Source organism: Carettochelys insculpta, chromosome 22, assembly GCF_033958435.1.
Source record: "Carettochelys insculpta isolate YL-2023 chromosome 22, ASM3395843v1, whole genome shotgun sequence".
Taxonomy (NCBI): Eukaryota; Metazoa; Chordata; order Testudines; family Carettochelyidae; genus Carettochelys; species Carettochelys insculpta.
The window spans coordinates 17171522-17187823 of record NC_134158.1 but is presented as its reverse complement, the minus strand read 5'-3'; the positions used below and the strand labels follow the sequence as shown (position 1 = coordinate 17187823).

The 16302-nt window shown below is 53.6% G+C and overlaps 1 protein-coding gene across 1 annotated transcript; it reads left to right on the top strand.

Annotated features, from left to right (window-relative positions):
- Nucleotides 1–6843: 6843 nt before the first annotated feature.
- LOC142025221 (adenosine deaminase domain-containing protein 2-like) lies at nucleotides 6844–16152 on the top strand. Its single transcript, XM_075017816.1, has 8 exons — nucleotides 6844–6949; nucleotides 11456–11581; nucleotides 12116–12266; nucleotides 13145–13312; nucleotides 13795–14009; nucleotides 14526–14760; nucleotides 15246–15378; nucleotides 15937–16152. The coding sequence occupies exons 3-8, from the start codon at nucleotides 12121–12123 to the stop codon at nucleotides 16045–16047; spliced, it is 1008 nt and encodes a 335-aa protein (XP_074873917.1). The 5' UTR covers nucleotides 6844–6949; nucleotides 11456–11581; nucleotides 12116–12120; the 3' UTR covers nucleotides 16048–16152.
- The last annotated feature ends 150 nt before the right edge of the window (nucleotides 16153–16302 follow it).

The following is a 16302-nucleotide window of genomic DNA, read 5'->3' as shown; positions in this document are numbered from 1 at the left end:
GACATAAAGTGTTTTTGTGTCCTTTTTTCATATCTGTGCAGATGTCACTGCAAGGCTAGCATGGAACCTGTCCAGCTCCAAACTGTTGTGACTAGTATTATGAGCACCTCACGCATTGTGCTGCAGTATGTGGAGAGTCTAAGCAGCCATGAAAGCGATGAAGGCTCTGAGGAGGATGTGGATGACATGAATGTGAAATGCTGGAGAGGAGACAAAGGGAGACGCTGGCTGCACTCGGTGCTTTGTACACAGTGGAGTGCCAGGTCTGGTGCCATGAAACAAGGTTAGACTGGTGGGACCACATTGTTCTGCAGGTATCGGGCAATCAGCAGTGGCTACAGAACCTCACGTGAAAGGCCACTTTTATGGAACTTTGAGATTGCTTTCCCCTGCTCTGAAGCGTGGCAATACCAAAATGAGACCGGCTCTGACAGTTCAGAAGCGAGTGGCAATAGCTCTGTGGAAGCTTGCAACACCAGACTGCTACCAGTCAGTGGGCAATCAACTCAGAATGGACAAATCTATAGTGGGGCTCTTGTCATCCAGGTAGCCAAGGCATTCAATACTCTTTTGCTACAAAAGACAGTAACTCTGGGAAATGTGCAGGACATGGTGGATGGTTTAGCTGTGATGGGCTTCCCTATATGCAGAGGGGCGATAGATGGAGTGCACATCCCTATTTTGGCACCAGGCCACCTTGCCACAGAGTACATAAACCTCGAGTTGGTGAAACGAACCCTGTAGTATGAACAGATTGTTTAGAAAACTGATGACCCAAGTCACCTAAATTCAACCTAAACTCCTAGTTTAGACCAGGCCAAAGACTGACCATGCTTAGAGTGCATTTACTTTTGGAATAAGCCTCATTGAACTAACTGGCACTCTTGTTTGTTGATAAAACAAGTAGAGAATGGGAGTCCCATGGAAAAGCTGATTTAGCTCAAGTAAAATAGGGAATAGACTTACGACATTGCCATTGTGGTCTGTAACGATGATGTTCCAAAATAAGGGGCATGTATTATGTAATATAAAAAAATGACAGTGGCAACTGTTAACTTTAGATTTATCTTGCTGCATCTTTCAGTATTATATACTTGAGTGACAGATTCTAAACCTACATAACTAACTAAACAAGGCATAAGGATTAAACCTTTTTCTAGCAACATCCAACACAGCCAACAGCTTGGGAATTTTGTCATATCACACTTATATTAAAAGGCAGAGGAAGAGTCTTGAAGAATGATACATTGCAAAGGGAATTACTTAAGTTACTAACCAGTTGATCCACTCAGCCGTATCCATATCTTTAAGCCACATAATTTTCTCCCAATTACCAGCTTTTCTTGCTGTGTTTTACCTTTGCCGCTAGGCCCTGCATCTCCTTGTTGCACTGCTTACACCTGACACATTTTTCTCATTTACCCAGGGAATGAATTTCTTCAAAATATTCCCAGATATGAGGACTGTCATGTCCAAAAGCCATGATAGCTTTTCTGCGGCAGAAATGTGAGGGAGTACAGAAAGCTCTGTGTGTGCTGAATAATGTCTTCCCTTTTTCTTTCCAGTCCACTCTACTGTTCCTTTCTGTGCTGCTTCTGTCCTTTCCTGTATATTGTTTCTCTGTCTTTAAAACGATGCCTTAACTAACTCCCCTGCTGTGCTTGGCCAAGGTCTACCACTACATAAGCACAGACCAGAATCAATCCTATCCACTTTGTTTCTGTCTTTCCATGTGTTACTTTTTAGTCTGCTGAAGAACAAAAATTGAAAGTCCAGAACTTTGAAGAAGCAAGAGCTAGTAGTTAGGCTGGACAGATGAGAGACATTAATTCATTTTTATGAGACTGTCAATGTATGTGTAGCATGTTTGTGAAGAGTTGTAATTGTGACTTATTTTTAATGAAACTGTTATTTTAAATGAGAAATTTAGTATTTTATTGATTCTAAAAAAATCCAATTTGTTCTTAAAAATCCTCAATTTTTTTTCATCTTGGGCTTAATGCAGTTTTCTTTCCAGGTACCTAAGTAAGAAACCTTGATTGGTCTTTATTCCCCAGGTCTTCATTGTTTCACCTTGTAAAGATGGGCTTTGTTTGCCCTTCTCCAGTCCTGAGGGACCTCACTATCCTCCAGAATTACTGAAGATCATTTTAACTCTTCTAAGAGTGCTTTGGGTAATTCCTTGATACTGTAGGAAGAATTTAATTAGGCCTTGCTGACTCATCTCAATTATCCAAATATTTTAAACTGTGATTTCCCCATTGTGGTTTCTGTTCCTTCCCCATCTTGCTTAAGAATAATTATTTTAAGTGTCTGGCCACACTTAAATTTCTTTATTGAAAGTAAAAAGGCATTGATGTCATATGTTGCAAGCTCTCCTTCCCTGGTTAACTAGGGAGCCTACACTTCCTTTCATCTGTCTCTTGACCCTAATACGGGGTGGCCAGCCTGAGCATGAAAAGGAGCCAGAATTTACCAGTGCACAGTGCCGAAGAGCCACAGTAATATGTCAGCAGCTCCCACCTCCTGCTGATCAGTGCTTCCCTCTCTCTGAGAAGGAGAGAGGATGTGGCAGGCTTAGAGGTGCGGGCAGAAAGAGGCAGGAGTTACAGAATCATAGAACTGGAAGGAACTGCAAGATGCCCATCAAGTCCAGTCCTCTGCACTGGTGACAAGACCAAGCACCATCTAGACGTGTGGTGTCTGGCTAGTTCTGAAACAGTAACCACTATAGTACAGAGAACTAGCCACATTATTCTGAAAATATATTTACTGTTCAAGCCAACTAGCCACACTCAACCAGCCAAACAGCCACATGTGGTTAGTGGGTAGTGTGTTGGATACCATGGTCCTAATATATTTATAGAACTTTTGTCTTATTGCCTTTAATGTCACTTGCTAGGTGTAACTCATTTTGTAAGGTAATCTTTCTGATTTTGTCTCTGCCTGCTTGCACTGTTCTTTTGTACTTACCCATAATAATTTTTATACATCTCACTTTTTGTAGGATTCCCTTTTTTGGTCATTAAAAAGCAGCAAATAGAGCAATATTGCATGCTTACTCTTCTTTCTGTCTTTCCTTCACATTGTGATAGTTTGCTGTTGCTCCTTTAATATAATCTCTGAGAAAGTGCCAGAGCTATTCAACTCTTTGTTTTCACCACAGATTTTATTCCCCTGAGATATTTCTGAGCTTCCTGACATCTACCTTTTTGAATTGTTATTCTGTTTACTCTTATGCCTTCCTTATCATACACTCCTGACATCTATTATTTCATGATCACTTTCACCTGTATTGCTTTTCCACCTTCAGTTTTCTAATTTCTTTTTGTTCATCAGAATTGAATCTAAAATGACTGTCTTCACTTACTCCTTCCATACTCAGAAAGAAACAAGTGTCCCCAGTGTGACAGGTTGGATCACAGATTGTCACCCATTGTGCTAGTTATAACACTGAGCCTGCTGACCTGCCCTCTGGGAGATCCCACCACCCTGTCCTGCTGGATCAGAAGTTCTGGTCTCTCCCAGCCAATCCACAACATTGGGGTAACAGACCACCAGCAGAGCAACACAGACACCAAACTGACTTAGCCCTGGGAGGGCTAGGCTATCAGGCTGTTGACTGCACCTAGAAATGCAGCTCCCGAACAGGACCAAAACCCCAAATAAATCCATCTTACTCTATACAAAATATTTACACAGAGAAGGTCACCATCTTTGTCAATGAAAGGGAGATGTGCACAGCAGTTGCTCCTCCCTGGGTAACAGTTATTTATACTGAGCTTGATAATATACTGAAGTGTTTTTATTGAGTATAAAATGTAGGATTTAAGTGATTGCAAGTGAAAATACATAGATCAAAGTAAGCTACTAAGTTAAAACATACAACACCTCCCAGCTAAGGTTAATACACTAATGCTATGTCTACAGGGCAAAGTTATTTCAAAATAGCAGTTATTTCAAAATAACTTTGGTAGTGTCTCTGGATGTGTCTACACATGCCCCTCCCTTTCGGAAGGGGCATGTTAATAAGGCACTTTGGAACAGGTTAATGAGGCACTGGCATGCATATTCAGCGCCTCATTAGCATAAAGGTGTCCAGTCATGCTCTGAAAGTGCTGCTTTCAAAACGCAGACTGGCTGTATAGACGCAGGTGCTTCAGAATAAATCCCATACTTTGAAATTCCCTTATTTCCAATTTGTTTGAGGGTCAGCACAAGTCAAAGAAGTGGCAGGGAAACCAGCCAAGACAGAGAGTTGGTCAATTAGTTAATTGTTAAGAAACTCAAAAAGAAAAAAACTACCACTTGGCAGAAGAATCGTGGGGGAGAGAAATAACAAGTTGTGTGCTGTGTGTGGAAAAGCGTTCAGAACACATGCTCAGCTTGTTAATCACCAGAGAATCCACACAGGAGAGAGCCTGTGAATGCCCGGTGTGTGGGAAAACCTTTACAGAGCGCTCTGCCCTTATTAGACACCAGCAAATCCATACAGGGGAGAAGCCCTATGAATGCCATGAGTGTGGGCAAGCCTTCACCCATTGTTCAATCCTTGTGACACATCATAGGATCCACGCAGGTGAGAAATCCTACAAATGCTGTAAGTGCAGGAACACCTTTGCTCGGAGCTCACACCTTATTAGGCACCAGAGTCTCCACACACCGGACAAACCCTATGAATGCTGTGAGTGCGGGAAGACCTTTGCTGAGTGTTCAACCCTTATTCAGCACCGGAGGACCCACACCGGGGAGACGCCTTCTCAGTGCCGCTAGTGTGGGAAAACCTATGCTTGGAGCTCACACCTTAGTAGGCATCAGAGAAGCCACACTGGGGAGGAACCCTGTGAATGCTGCAAGTGTGGGAAAACTTTCACCTGGGAGGTTCACCTCAGGCATCAGCAAATCCACATGGGGGAGAAACCCTATGAATATGAATAATCAAAGTGCAGGAAGACCTTTGCTTGGCATTCACACCTTCTCAGGCATCACAGAACCCCCACACAGGAGAAAACTTATGAATGTAGGTAGCGTGGGAAAACTTCCACTCGGAAATCACCCCTTATTCAACTTCACAGAACCCACATATGGGGGAACCCTCTGAATGATGAGGCTTTGTTTCCACCAATGTCCTCCAATCATTTTACACCAAAGATTGCTCTTTAAATGTCAGGGCAATCCCAGATCTAACCCACCCCTTCCCTGAGGCCCTGCTCCCTCCATTCCCCATCCCTCCCTCATGTTCACTGGGCTGGGACAGTGGGTATGGGCTTTGGGACAGTACGGAGGGATTTGGGAGCAGAAAAGTGGGTGAGAGGTGAAAGCTCTGGAAGGGAATTTGGGTGTAGGAGGGTGTGATGAAGTGGGGTACGTGGGGATTTTATTCCTATGATTAAATGGATGCGTTTCCTGATGCCCTGTAGTTCCACGCAGTTTCCCTAAGCTTCACCAGGCAGCATCCATGTGCATTGTGGTAATATGAGCTCACAGGAGACACCTTTGTTCCCTGGGAAACAGGACAAAGGAGGAAGGAGGGGCCTGGTGAGTTGGAATTGGAACTGGGAGTTGGAAGGCAGCTAGCCTGGGCTAAGGGAAAGAGACTGGCAGGAGGGGAGGCCCCTGCTTGGGCACCCACCTTGGGGCCTCCTCTCCCCATAATGGATTGAACTGTTTCTGGTTGCTGCACTGACACCTCTGTACGACACTTGGGTCCCTGTCACCTTCTGTTCTACCTGCGGAGTGAGAGTCACTCCTGACTGCAGAGGGGGTACAGGGCCTGGGGACCCCCCACACTCCATGGCAGAGGGGACTTCAGGCTGGGGCAGATTGTTGAGATGGAGGAGGGAGTACTGGGTGCTTGGGGAGGGAGGCATAGTAATCTAGGCATCTGGGGCAAGTAGATTTAAAAAAAAATTCTGTCAGGGATGGCTATAGGTCCTGCTGTGAGGGCAGGGAACTGGACTCGGTGACCTCTAAAGGTCCCTTCCAGTTCTATGAGATTGGTATATCTCCATATATCTCTGTCTGCGGGAGGGGCTTCAGGCTGGGCAGAGTATTGAGGTGCAGGGTGCTGGTTCTGGGAGGGGGCTCCGGGCTGAGGCAGAGTGTTGGGGTGCAGGAGAGGGTAAAGAAGGGAATGCTGGCTCTGGGAAGCTCCAAAGAGAACCCTGCCCCCATGCTTGTGGGAAGCAGAGTTTTGTATTTCCCTCCAGTGCCTGCTGGCGTGCAGGACGGCAGCCCTGCAAGCTGGAGACCCCAGGAAAAAGCCTGTGTGGGCTGGCCTGCTGCAAGGCTTGGTTGAGTTTGCTGGACCAGCAGCCCAATAAAGGGGTGGTCTGGGCTGTGCCTAACTCCATCTGCACTCCTAGCCCAGGCAGTGCCCTCTCAGTGCTCACAGGAACCAAACCCCTTGGCAGCCCTTGGTTCATTGATCTGTTATAATAACAACTCCTGCCCTGGAACTCCCTGCTGAATGCATAAGGGCAATCATGCATGCAGCCTGGCCTCTCCTCCTGTGGCTGTGGCAGCTGTACTCAGAGATACACCTTCTTGCAGGATAGATCCATCACTTGCCACAGCAGCTGGACTGACCTTTTCTCATCAGATCCCACTTGAGCCCCCAGAGCACCAGCAGTCTTCCTCAACAAGTCCAAAAGGTAGTCAGGAGGGGAGGAGACAGAAGCCCAGGGGTGGGAGCAGCAACAGGAGGAGGAAGAGACGGCAAAGCTCTAATTTCTGCTCCTCAGTTGTATGCCTCACCACACTTCTCTCACTGTGCCCCTAGCTCACCAGGTCCTGGTGCGACTCAAGGTCCGTCTCTTCAGCAAGTTCTCCGCCAGGCGTCTGGAGGAGGGAGCCCGGGATTTCTCCCTCTATCGGCCCTGGAAAAACCACAGCTGTTCTCGTATTTCCCTCTGAACCAGAAGAATCCATGGGACCCCTGCTCCTGCTGGTGGGTCTAGAGGAGGTCTTGTAATGCAGCACCAGTGAGCCTGTCTGGGGAGATTTCCCACAGGTCAGGCTGGAAATCAGGGGCTCCATCATCAGAATGAAGCCCTCAGAAGGATCAACTGGGTCATATGTGTGGGATTATTTTGTTAGCATAGCCCATGCTACAAAACCACAGCCACCGACTATATGGGACCCAGGCGTGTCGGATCCAAAGTGGTTAATGGGAACAAATTCCCCAAGGAGTCGGGTAAAGGGAAGGCAGGAGGTACTGACCAGGGAGGCATCTAGTAGGTGGGCAACAGCGGGAACAGCTGCCCTAAGGCTAAAACTCACCAACTCATCACAGCAGTGGATTTGCAAAATGCACCAACTCTTCAGTGTTTGGGTCCCCCGTCCCTGATGCCTGGGTCACTGCAGACCCCCCCCCCAGTGTTCTTTCGGAGTCCCTGCAGCCCCCCCCCGGGATTCTCTCGGGGTCCCTGCAGCCCCCTCCCACTGCACTTCAGGGGGTTCTCTTTGGGCCCTGCGCTGGTGGGGGCGGGAAGGGGAGCTTCCTTCTTGGGCTCTAATGGGTCAGAAACTCGGGGACCTGTCTTCTTCCCATTGGCTGTGGCCGGAGGGGCGGGGCCTCAAGGCCCCCGGGCCGGAGAGGCACGTGCAACTACCACGTGGAGGTCGGGGCTTGCAGAGAGAGCGGGTAAAGGTGTGGGGGCTCGTCTGAGCTCCCCTTCCCAGTACCCCCCGCGACCCCGGTGCTCGCCCCCAATTTCTGACCCCCTCCGGTCCCCGTACCTCCCACCTTCTCCCTTGCCCCATGCGCCCCCGTCAGCCCCCGTACCCCCACGTCTCCCACCCTGCTCCAGTACCTGCTGCCCTCCCTGCACCCTCCTCCCCCTCTCAGTACCTCCCTGCCCCCAAATAGCTCCCAGCTGCCTCCCTCCCCAGCTCCACAATACCCCCCAACCCCTCACCCCAAACGCCTTCCACCCTCCCCATCTCCAGGCCCTTGTGTCTCAAATACCTCCCAGCCCCAAATACCTTTGATTCTCCCCTCTTAGCCCCCAGTACCTCCCACCCCCTTCCTCTAGCCCCCTCAAGACACTGCTCCCGAGACCCCAGCAATTTGCGCAGCCTCCCAAACACCATGACCCCCACTTCTAAGGCCACCAGCAACTGTCCTGAGCCCCTCTCCTGTACCTGCCTTCACTTCTAACAGCCTTTCCAGACACCCTGTGGTTTGCATCTTTCCTTTATGTGTGGAACCCCAGGATGTTTCCAACGAAGGTGCAAGCCCCATTGGGAAATTTGGCATGTTCTGGGGAATTCCGGGGAGCTGCCTAGTGCAGCTTGAAAGCCACAGCCCTAGGCCCCCCAGACATCTCCCCCAGCACCCCTGTACACCTCGTCTAGTCTGGAGCAGGTTTCCAAAAACTGGGCTGGTGATTTGTTCTGCCAGCAGATGCCTCCTACACAGGCTGGCTGGTGGGAACAGTCTCTAGTGTTATTTATCCAATCCCAATAAATTATAGTCTCAGTTCCTCTCCGAAACTGCCTCTGGCACTAATCCTGCCTCCTCTCATTCCTGCCCCTCCACCAATAAACCTGCCTATTCCCTTTCCCCTGCCAATAAACCTGTTTCTTCCAATCCCTTCCCTGGGTGTTAATCCCACCTCCTTCCCTAATCTGCCTCTGGTACTAATCCCACCTCTTCTAATTTTGTCCCCCACACCACCTCCACCTCTTTGTTGCAGGCCCCAACCTGATCATCCCTTTATTTTGCCCCCAGCACTAACCCCACACCCTTCTCTAATCTCACTTTCTGCCCTAATCTGCTTCTAATGTTAATCCCACCCTCTCCAATTCCCCTCTATGTATCTGTCTTCTGCTTTTATCCCTTCCGCTCTTCTAAATGCTCCTCCAGGACCCAGCTCTAATCCTGCCCCCCCAGCAGTGACTCTGCCCTAACCTCCTAATCTGCCCCAGCTCTAATCCCAGCTCCACATTCTGACCCCTCCCTCATTCTGCTATCTGATTCGCAGATAGGTTTTTGGTCCTTTCAGCTGACATGGAGGGGACTCCTGCAAACAGTGGCCGGAAACGCCGGCTGGCAGCTTCCTTCTGGAGGCAGCCCTTGTCGCTGGGGCAGTGCCCAGACTCAGAGGGGAAGGACTTCCAGCCCGGCCCTGCAGGATCCTCCTCCTGCCCCGGGGATGCTGCAGTGCAGGGGGCAGCTGGTGGGGGTGAGTCGGGGTTGAGCAAATAGCAAGGCTGGACTAAGATGGTCCTGAGTCCTAGGGCATTGTAGCATTGGGCTCTGTCCCCTCTGTCTCTGGCCCAGCTGAGAGGGGCAGGGGCATTGGTGGGCCCTTATACCCAGGAGTGGCAGGAGACTGCTCTTCTCTGGTGATGCAGGGGTGATGGCCCTGGAAGGGGGCTTTTCTCGCCCAAGGGTGGGGCCTGTTTGCTGGGGTAGGGGCAGGCAGAGGAGGGCCTGCTGCGCTCTCCCTTACCTGTCAAATACACTCATCTGCCAACAGAGCGGGGCTTGGCTCATCCCCCAGGGCAGTCATTCTCAAAGCAGGGTCTGTGAACCACTAATGTTGTCATGGGTGGGTGGCTGGCAGCCGTGGAAGGGTTTGGATTGAGCAGGGTCGGCCACAGGCAAAAAGGTTTGAGAACCACTAGTGTAGGGCAGTGGGCAGTCATCCATTGGACGGTTTGGGGCCAGGCTCTGTGCTTTGGGAAGGGCTGCAATCGGGGTGGGGCAGGGCAGGGGCTTGAGGTAAGGGTGGAATGGGGAGGGAAGGTGGGAAGAAGAGTTGGGGCAGGGGAATGTCCTGCGTGCCGCACTTCCAATCAGGCACAGCCCTGTCAGTGGGGCTGGGAGTTGACACCCAGTGGATGGGAAGCCGCTTCCCTCAGCGTGATAGGCCCAGGCTCCCAGCAGACTCAGGTAGTGCCAGTCACATCCCAGGCAGCTCCCCAGTTGCATCTGTTGGCTCAGGCTCTCAGTAGACAGAGGCAGTGCTGGTGACACTGCAGGAAGCTCTCCCCTTGCGGCCATGGGCTCAGGCTGCTTTGTCACCTCAGTCACACTTGGGTTACTTTTTTAAGCTTTACTTGCCAACCACAAAAGTGGGATTTCGCTTTCGAGGCAAGACCCTTCTGGGGTTACGTGACTCTGGGAGTGGATGCCATCCCCATCACTCCACTCTGGTAACTGGGCTGGTGCAACAGCAGGTGGGGAAGTGAGGACTGTATTTGTCAGAAACTAAGATGGGTGAGTGGGGCAGGCATGTGGGAACTGCGGGTGCAGGGATGCCTGTGTATGAGGTGGGTACGGAGGTGGTTAGGGGTGGGGTGCAGAGGCGGTGGGAATGGGGTCATGGCGGTGTATGTGGCGGCCAGGTGTGCAAGGGCTGTAGGCCAGGAGGCTCATGTCTGCATCTCCCCTGCCAGTGCCAGTCCCCCCTGCAGATCCCTTGTCTGTGCCCGTTCCACCTTGTGTCCCTTGTGAGGAGCAGGTCCCAGAGACAAGCACCAGCCCACCAAGAGACCCCAAGGGGCTGCTCAGCCCAATCACCCAGTGCTCCCAGAGCCAGGTGCTCTGTATAGAGAGTGAGATCCCAGGTGAGTGCAGATGTGAGTTCGACATAGATGCACCAAGGTCAGACTAGGCACCAGGGGAGTGGGACAGCGAAATGGGGACTGCCTTGTGGAATGCCTTGTGGGGGTGGGACTCAGGAAACCTCCAGCCTGCACTGAGGGTGCTGAGCACTGAAGACCTGTAATCTCTAGGCTGGGAGTTAATGGCCAAACCGATAGTGAAAGCCAGGAGTCCTGGCTCCCAGCCCCAGAGCTATGAGTGAACCCAGGCATCCTGCCTTGTGTGTGGGGGAGTGCTGGTGCTCCCTAAAGCAACATGTACCCCCCAGATGAGCAGCACTTTCTCTCTTGCGTTGCATAGCCTCAGAGCAGCGGCCAGAGGGCTGTTTCTGGTCCCAGTGGAGAGTCAGGCTGCGTCCAGGCAGCCCTTTCTGGCCCCACCAGCCCAGCCCTGGTGGGCCACCTAACTCATTGCCCCTAGACCTGGGGATTTCTTTCTGGCCCCAGCTTATGGGTCCCTGTGTCATGTGCCCTGTCCAGCCCCATGGGTAGCTATGACTTCTGCCCTCTCCCAGGCTGCTGCTGCCTAAGGCTCTGCCAGGCTACTGGCTTCTAGATCCCGTTCCTCATTTTCCCTTCCCACCTCCGGATCTCCAGAGTGAAACTGCTCTCTGCGTGCCCGCTCTGCCTCCATCACTCTGTTCCCCCTCCCTCCAGAGCCCAGTCTGACCCCATTTCGCTGTCCCACTCCCCTGGTGCCTAGTCTGACCTTGGTGCATCTGTGTTGATCCCCTTTCATGTCAGGGGGTGATGCTGATGCCCATCACCATAGTGTCTGGGTTGACTCCCTCGATACTTAGGGATCTGATCTGCACTCTTTCCCTCCCTCCCCTCACTGCAGAATACAGGTCCCTCAACGTGCCCCATTGCGCAGCCCTTATCAGCGACACCTTCGACCGACTCCTAGCTGGGGACCCAGAGTATCGCAGCTGTAAGAGCAGCGTGGCAGCCTTCATCCTGGAGCAAGGTGAGGAGTCCGGTCCTGCCTGTCCTCCCCCTGCCAAGGCTGACTGACTGCAAGGGAAAATGCTCACCCTTCCCAGTTGCCTTGAGCGGGTGCAGCCAGGCAGGTGATGGTCTCTGCTAAGGTGTTTGTTGGACCAGGAGAGCACATGCCTCATCAGGGGAGCTGCACCCAGCCCTAGCACATGGGGATCAGGGAGGTGGGATCAACGGACTGGGGACATGGCGTGGAGGGGTATGTTCTGTAGTGGTTGGAGCCAGGACTTTGGCCTTGATTCCCAGCCAGGGAGGAGCAGAGCCAGGACTATAGCTACGAAATCTGCCCTCCTCCAAGTGCTCCTGCAAGAAGCAATGCAACACTGTTGTCTCACAAGACTTCATCATGGGGCTGAAGTCCTTGAGCTGGGAATGGAACTCAGGAGTCCTGGCTCCCAGACTACCCCCCTCCTGGCTATCAGCCCCCTCCTCCTTCCTCCCTTACTCCACCATTGTCCTCCTAGCCCCACAGCACTGGGGTTTAATCCTTCCCTGCCTGCAGAGGTGATGGACATCCAGCAGGGTTGCAGGCAGACGTTTGAGCTGGTGGCACTGGGCGCCGGTGATACCTGCTACAGTGGCTGGATGCAGTTCAGTGGTCAGCGGCTCCATGACATGCATGGCCTGGTGATGGCTCGCCGGGCGCTGCAGAGGTGACGTGGGGCTGGCACACGTGGGGCTGGCTGGACAGGGTCAGGGGACCCAGTCAGGGGTGCAGCCTAGCAGCTGTAATAGATGAGTCTGTGCCTCCCAGAGGCAGATATCAGACCTTCCTCCTCCCATGTGCTAACCACTAGACCTCACTCCCAGAGCTGGGATGGGAACCCAGGTGTACTGGCTCCCAGTGCCCCCTCTCGCAGGCTGACCACTAGACCACACTTCCCTCCCAGAGCTGGGAATTGAAGCCAGGAATCCTGGCTCCTGGCAACACTGCCCACCCCACCACCACTCTAGGCACTAGATCCCACTCCCCTCCAAGGGCTGGGGATAGAACCCAGGGGTCGTGCCTCCTGGCTCCCCTTCTGTAACCTACTGTCTGGACAGGATAGATAGACCCGTGGGGGAGGAGATGAGTTTGGAGTGTTCTGTGGGCTGGCCGCTCTGTGGGAGAAGTAGGGGGCAATTCATGCTGGGTTTTAACTAGACAGGCAAAGAGAAAGGACCTAGTCCCCTGGCCAGTGGTGGGTTTTGTATAGAGGGGTGAGGGTGGGGAAGGCTGGTGTGCATGTAGCCTGGGTAGTGGTCACAGGGGGAGTGCTCATGAGAGCATGTAGGATCTGGGCCTGGGTCAGGTTTTCAGTGGCCTGTGGGGGACAGGGAGAGATCTGGGCTTTGTGGCCTAGTCAGGGTTTATATGGGAGTGGGGGGCTGTTCCCAATATCTTGGTGGGCATTTTGTATGGATGGGGGAGGAGCAGCGATTGGCCCCAGAGCTGGGGTAGGTCAGTCCAGAGCTGGGGGGACATGGGCAGGGTTCTTAGCTCCTGTGGAACCGGTCCCGGCCATGGTGGGGGATCTCTGCCCCCAAGCAGGTACCTGTACAAACAGCTGCTGCTGTGGAGCAAGCTGGAGAAGTCGGCAAAGCGGGAGAAAAGCATCTTCCAGCCTGCGGTGAGTGGGGGACTGTTGGCGCTCAAGCCCAAGGTCTTTGTGCACCTCTACCTGAGCCGCGCACCTGCGGGGGCCTCCGAGTACTTCCCGTGAGTGAGGACTAGAAGGGGATGGGGCAGTGGGATGGATCTTGAGGGGCAGTGCTGGGGGTTAGGGCAGAAATGTGGGCTGGAGCAGTGTGGGGCAGTGCTGGGGTGGCAGCGTGGTGCTGGGGGGCAGTGGTCAGGACCGTGAGCACCTGCTGGGGATAGAGACCTGGGATGGTGCTGCTGTGGGGTGGAGAGGTGGAGCAGAGATGTGGGACAGTGCTGGGGGGCAGAGGAGAGGCTGTGGGACAGAAACATGGGGTGATGGGGGGTAATGCTGTGGGGCAGAGAAATGAGGCTGTGGGGCAGAGGCATGGGGAGTTGCTGCTGTGGGGCAGAGGGGTGGGACCAGGAGCTGTTGGTCTCTTCTCCCCAGAAATCAGCTCTCTTCCTGGTGGCTATGATTTAAAATAAACCCCGAGCTGCCCCGGTCTGGTGCCCGCCCCCATGACCCACTGTGCCATCCCCCGCCTGACCCCTTGCAGCATCCTGTTCCCTGGGAGGAGACCCTCAGTCGGCCTCTCCGTCCACACCAAGGACCAGCTGATGCCCGTTCACAGCTGCCGCCCCAGCGTGCTGGCTGCACGCATCTGTTGTGCCTCTGGCAGTGACAAGCTGAGCCGCTGGAGCGTGCTGGGCCTGCAGGGGGCGCTCCTCAGCCACTTCCTGGAGCCGCTGTACCTCTCCAGTGTCATCCTAGGTGAGACCTGGGGCCCCCGTGGGCTGGGAGCGGGGCAGGGTTGAGGGTGTGCTGCAGCAGGCTCGGGGAGGAGGTTAATAACAGAGCAGTGTCAGCAGGGGGCACCAGAGTGCTGGGAGTGGGCTTGGGGGCTAGTGGGGGACAGGAGGGAGGTCAGGGGGTGCCAAGCTGCAGGGAGCAGAGCGCAGATGGGGTCCCTGTACTGCGGGAGTGGGGGTGCCTGGGAGAAGATCATAGGAGCAGGGTGGAGACTCAGCAGGGGATGCTTTCCCTGCACAGCACTGACATCAGCATGGCTCAAGGGGGTGCTGTGGTGTGGGGCGTGGGGTGCTCGGCAGGGGGTGCATGGCATGGGGTGGGGGGCTCAGCAGGAGGTGCTGTGGCACAGGGAGCAGGGTGGGGGGCTCAGTAAGGGCACTATGAGGTAGGGGACCAGGCAGAGGGCTCAGTTGCATGGGAGGGGCCACACAGCCATGGCCCTGCAGCTGCCTCCACCTCTCTCCTCCCTCTGCCCAGCGGACCCTGACCCCACCCGAGCAGCCTTGAACTGGGTTGTCAATGAGCGGCTGCAGCTGGGCCCCGACGCTGGCCTGCCAGCCCCCTACGCCCAGCACCAGGTCGGCTTCTTCTTAGGACCCAGCATCAGCTGCCTCAGCTCTAGCACTGACAGCCACTGGCTCAGCCTCAACTGGTGCCGTGGGGATGCTGCGGTGGAGCGGGTGGATGGTGCCACGGGGCTGGCTGTGCCAAGGTGAGAGTGCGGGGCAGGAGAGTAATTAATCTCTGGGTTCCCTCGGTCCTCTGAGCTCCCTGTTGGCCTGGTAGTGGCAGCAATTCCGGTGGGATGGGGGTGCAAGGGGATGATGGTGGGGTTGTACCCCTGGGGCTGCTCTTCTGCAACACAGGGGTGTCTCTTCCTCCAGCCCTTCCCCATGCCAAACCTGTCTGGTCCTGGAGCTGGTGGCTCTGGAAATAGGTGTAGAGCCGGGTCTCCCTCTGGTGCAGCCACAGCAGGGGGTCATCTCTGAACTGCCCCAGCCTGGTGCCCATGCGTGATTTGAGCGAGTGCCTCCTTCCCTAATGGGGGAAAGCAGCTACCCAGCACTCACTGGCCCTGTGGGCAGGTGCTGGGGTATGTGTGTCTGTCCCAGTCTGTGCATGCAGCACGATCACTAGCACCACAGCTGTTAGCAGCTGCCCATGCCCCTTCTCTGAGCATCTCCTTCCTCTGCCCAGAAACCCTGCCCCGGAGGGCCAGGTGTGCCTCAGCCGGATCTGCAAAGTTGCCATGCTGCGCTACTTCCGCAACATGGCGCAGGAGATGAACAGGACTGACCTGCTGGCGCTGCCCACTTACCACCAAGCCAAGGTTGCATGCTGCGGAAGGCGGCGTGTTACATCAGGGGCTTGGGGGTGCCACCAAAGGCTGAAAGGAAGAGGCGAGGGGGGTGGGGTATGTGGATATGTCAGGAAGAATGGTAGGAGCCAGAACTCCTGTTTTTTTGTGTGTGGGTCAGGAAGGAGAGTGGACTCTAGTGGTTAGAGGAGTGGAGACAGAGGTGTGTGTGTGAGAGAGAGAGGAGGAGAGACGTGTGTGTCTCTGAGAGGAGGGGACAGTGTGTGTGTGTGCACGCGCGCGCGTGTCCCCGAGAGCAGGGGAGACAGGTGTGTCTCAGAAAGAGAGAGAGGGACTACTGGGTTCTCTTCCCATTTCTGCCACTAACTGCACTTGATTTTAGTCTCATCACTTCCCAAGCACTGTGCCTCTGTTGTTCCCCCCCATCCCCACCACACTGTAATATGGGGCTGATTCTGACCCAATAAACCCCTTTGCTCTTCAGTCTGTTAACCCCGTGGTGCCCTGGGAGGAAGCCCTCGGTGAAACTCATTGTCCATGCTAAGGACCTGCCTCTTTCTCCCTCTGTAGGCCCAGGCGGCATCTTACCAGAGCGCCAAGGGACAGCTCTTTGCTCACCTGGCCTCCCTAGGACTTGGCAAATGGCCTCAGAAGCATCTGGTAGACAACTTTGCTGGCTAGGGAGTGAAAACGTCCATGGGTCGGGCCGCCTGCCCTCTGGAAATGCCCAGGAAGAAGGACACTCCAGAGCAGCCGTGGCAGCGGGACAGTTCTGGAGCGAGAGCTTAAAATAAAATGTGTTACTGCAGATCCTCTGGAACTGGTTATGAGACAGAATTGAAAACAGAATTTTGCCCCCCAGACCCCCAGCACACTTGCCACTGGCAGCCGGGGCAGATGGTATGGGCCTATTCCTCTAATGTGGCACATCGGTGA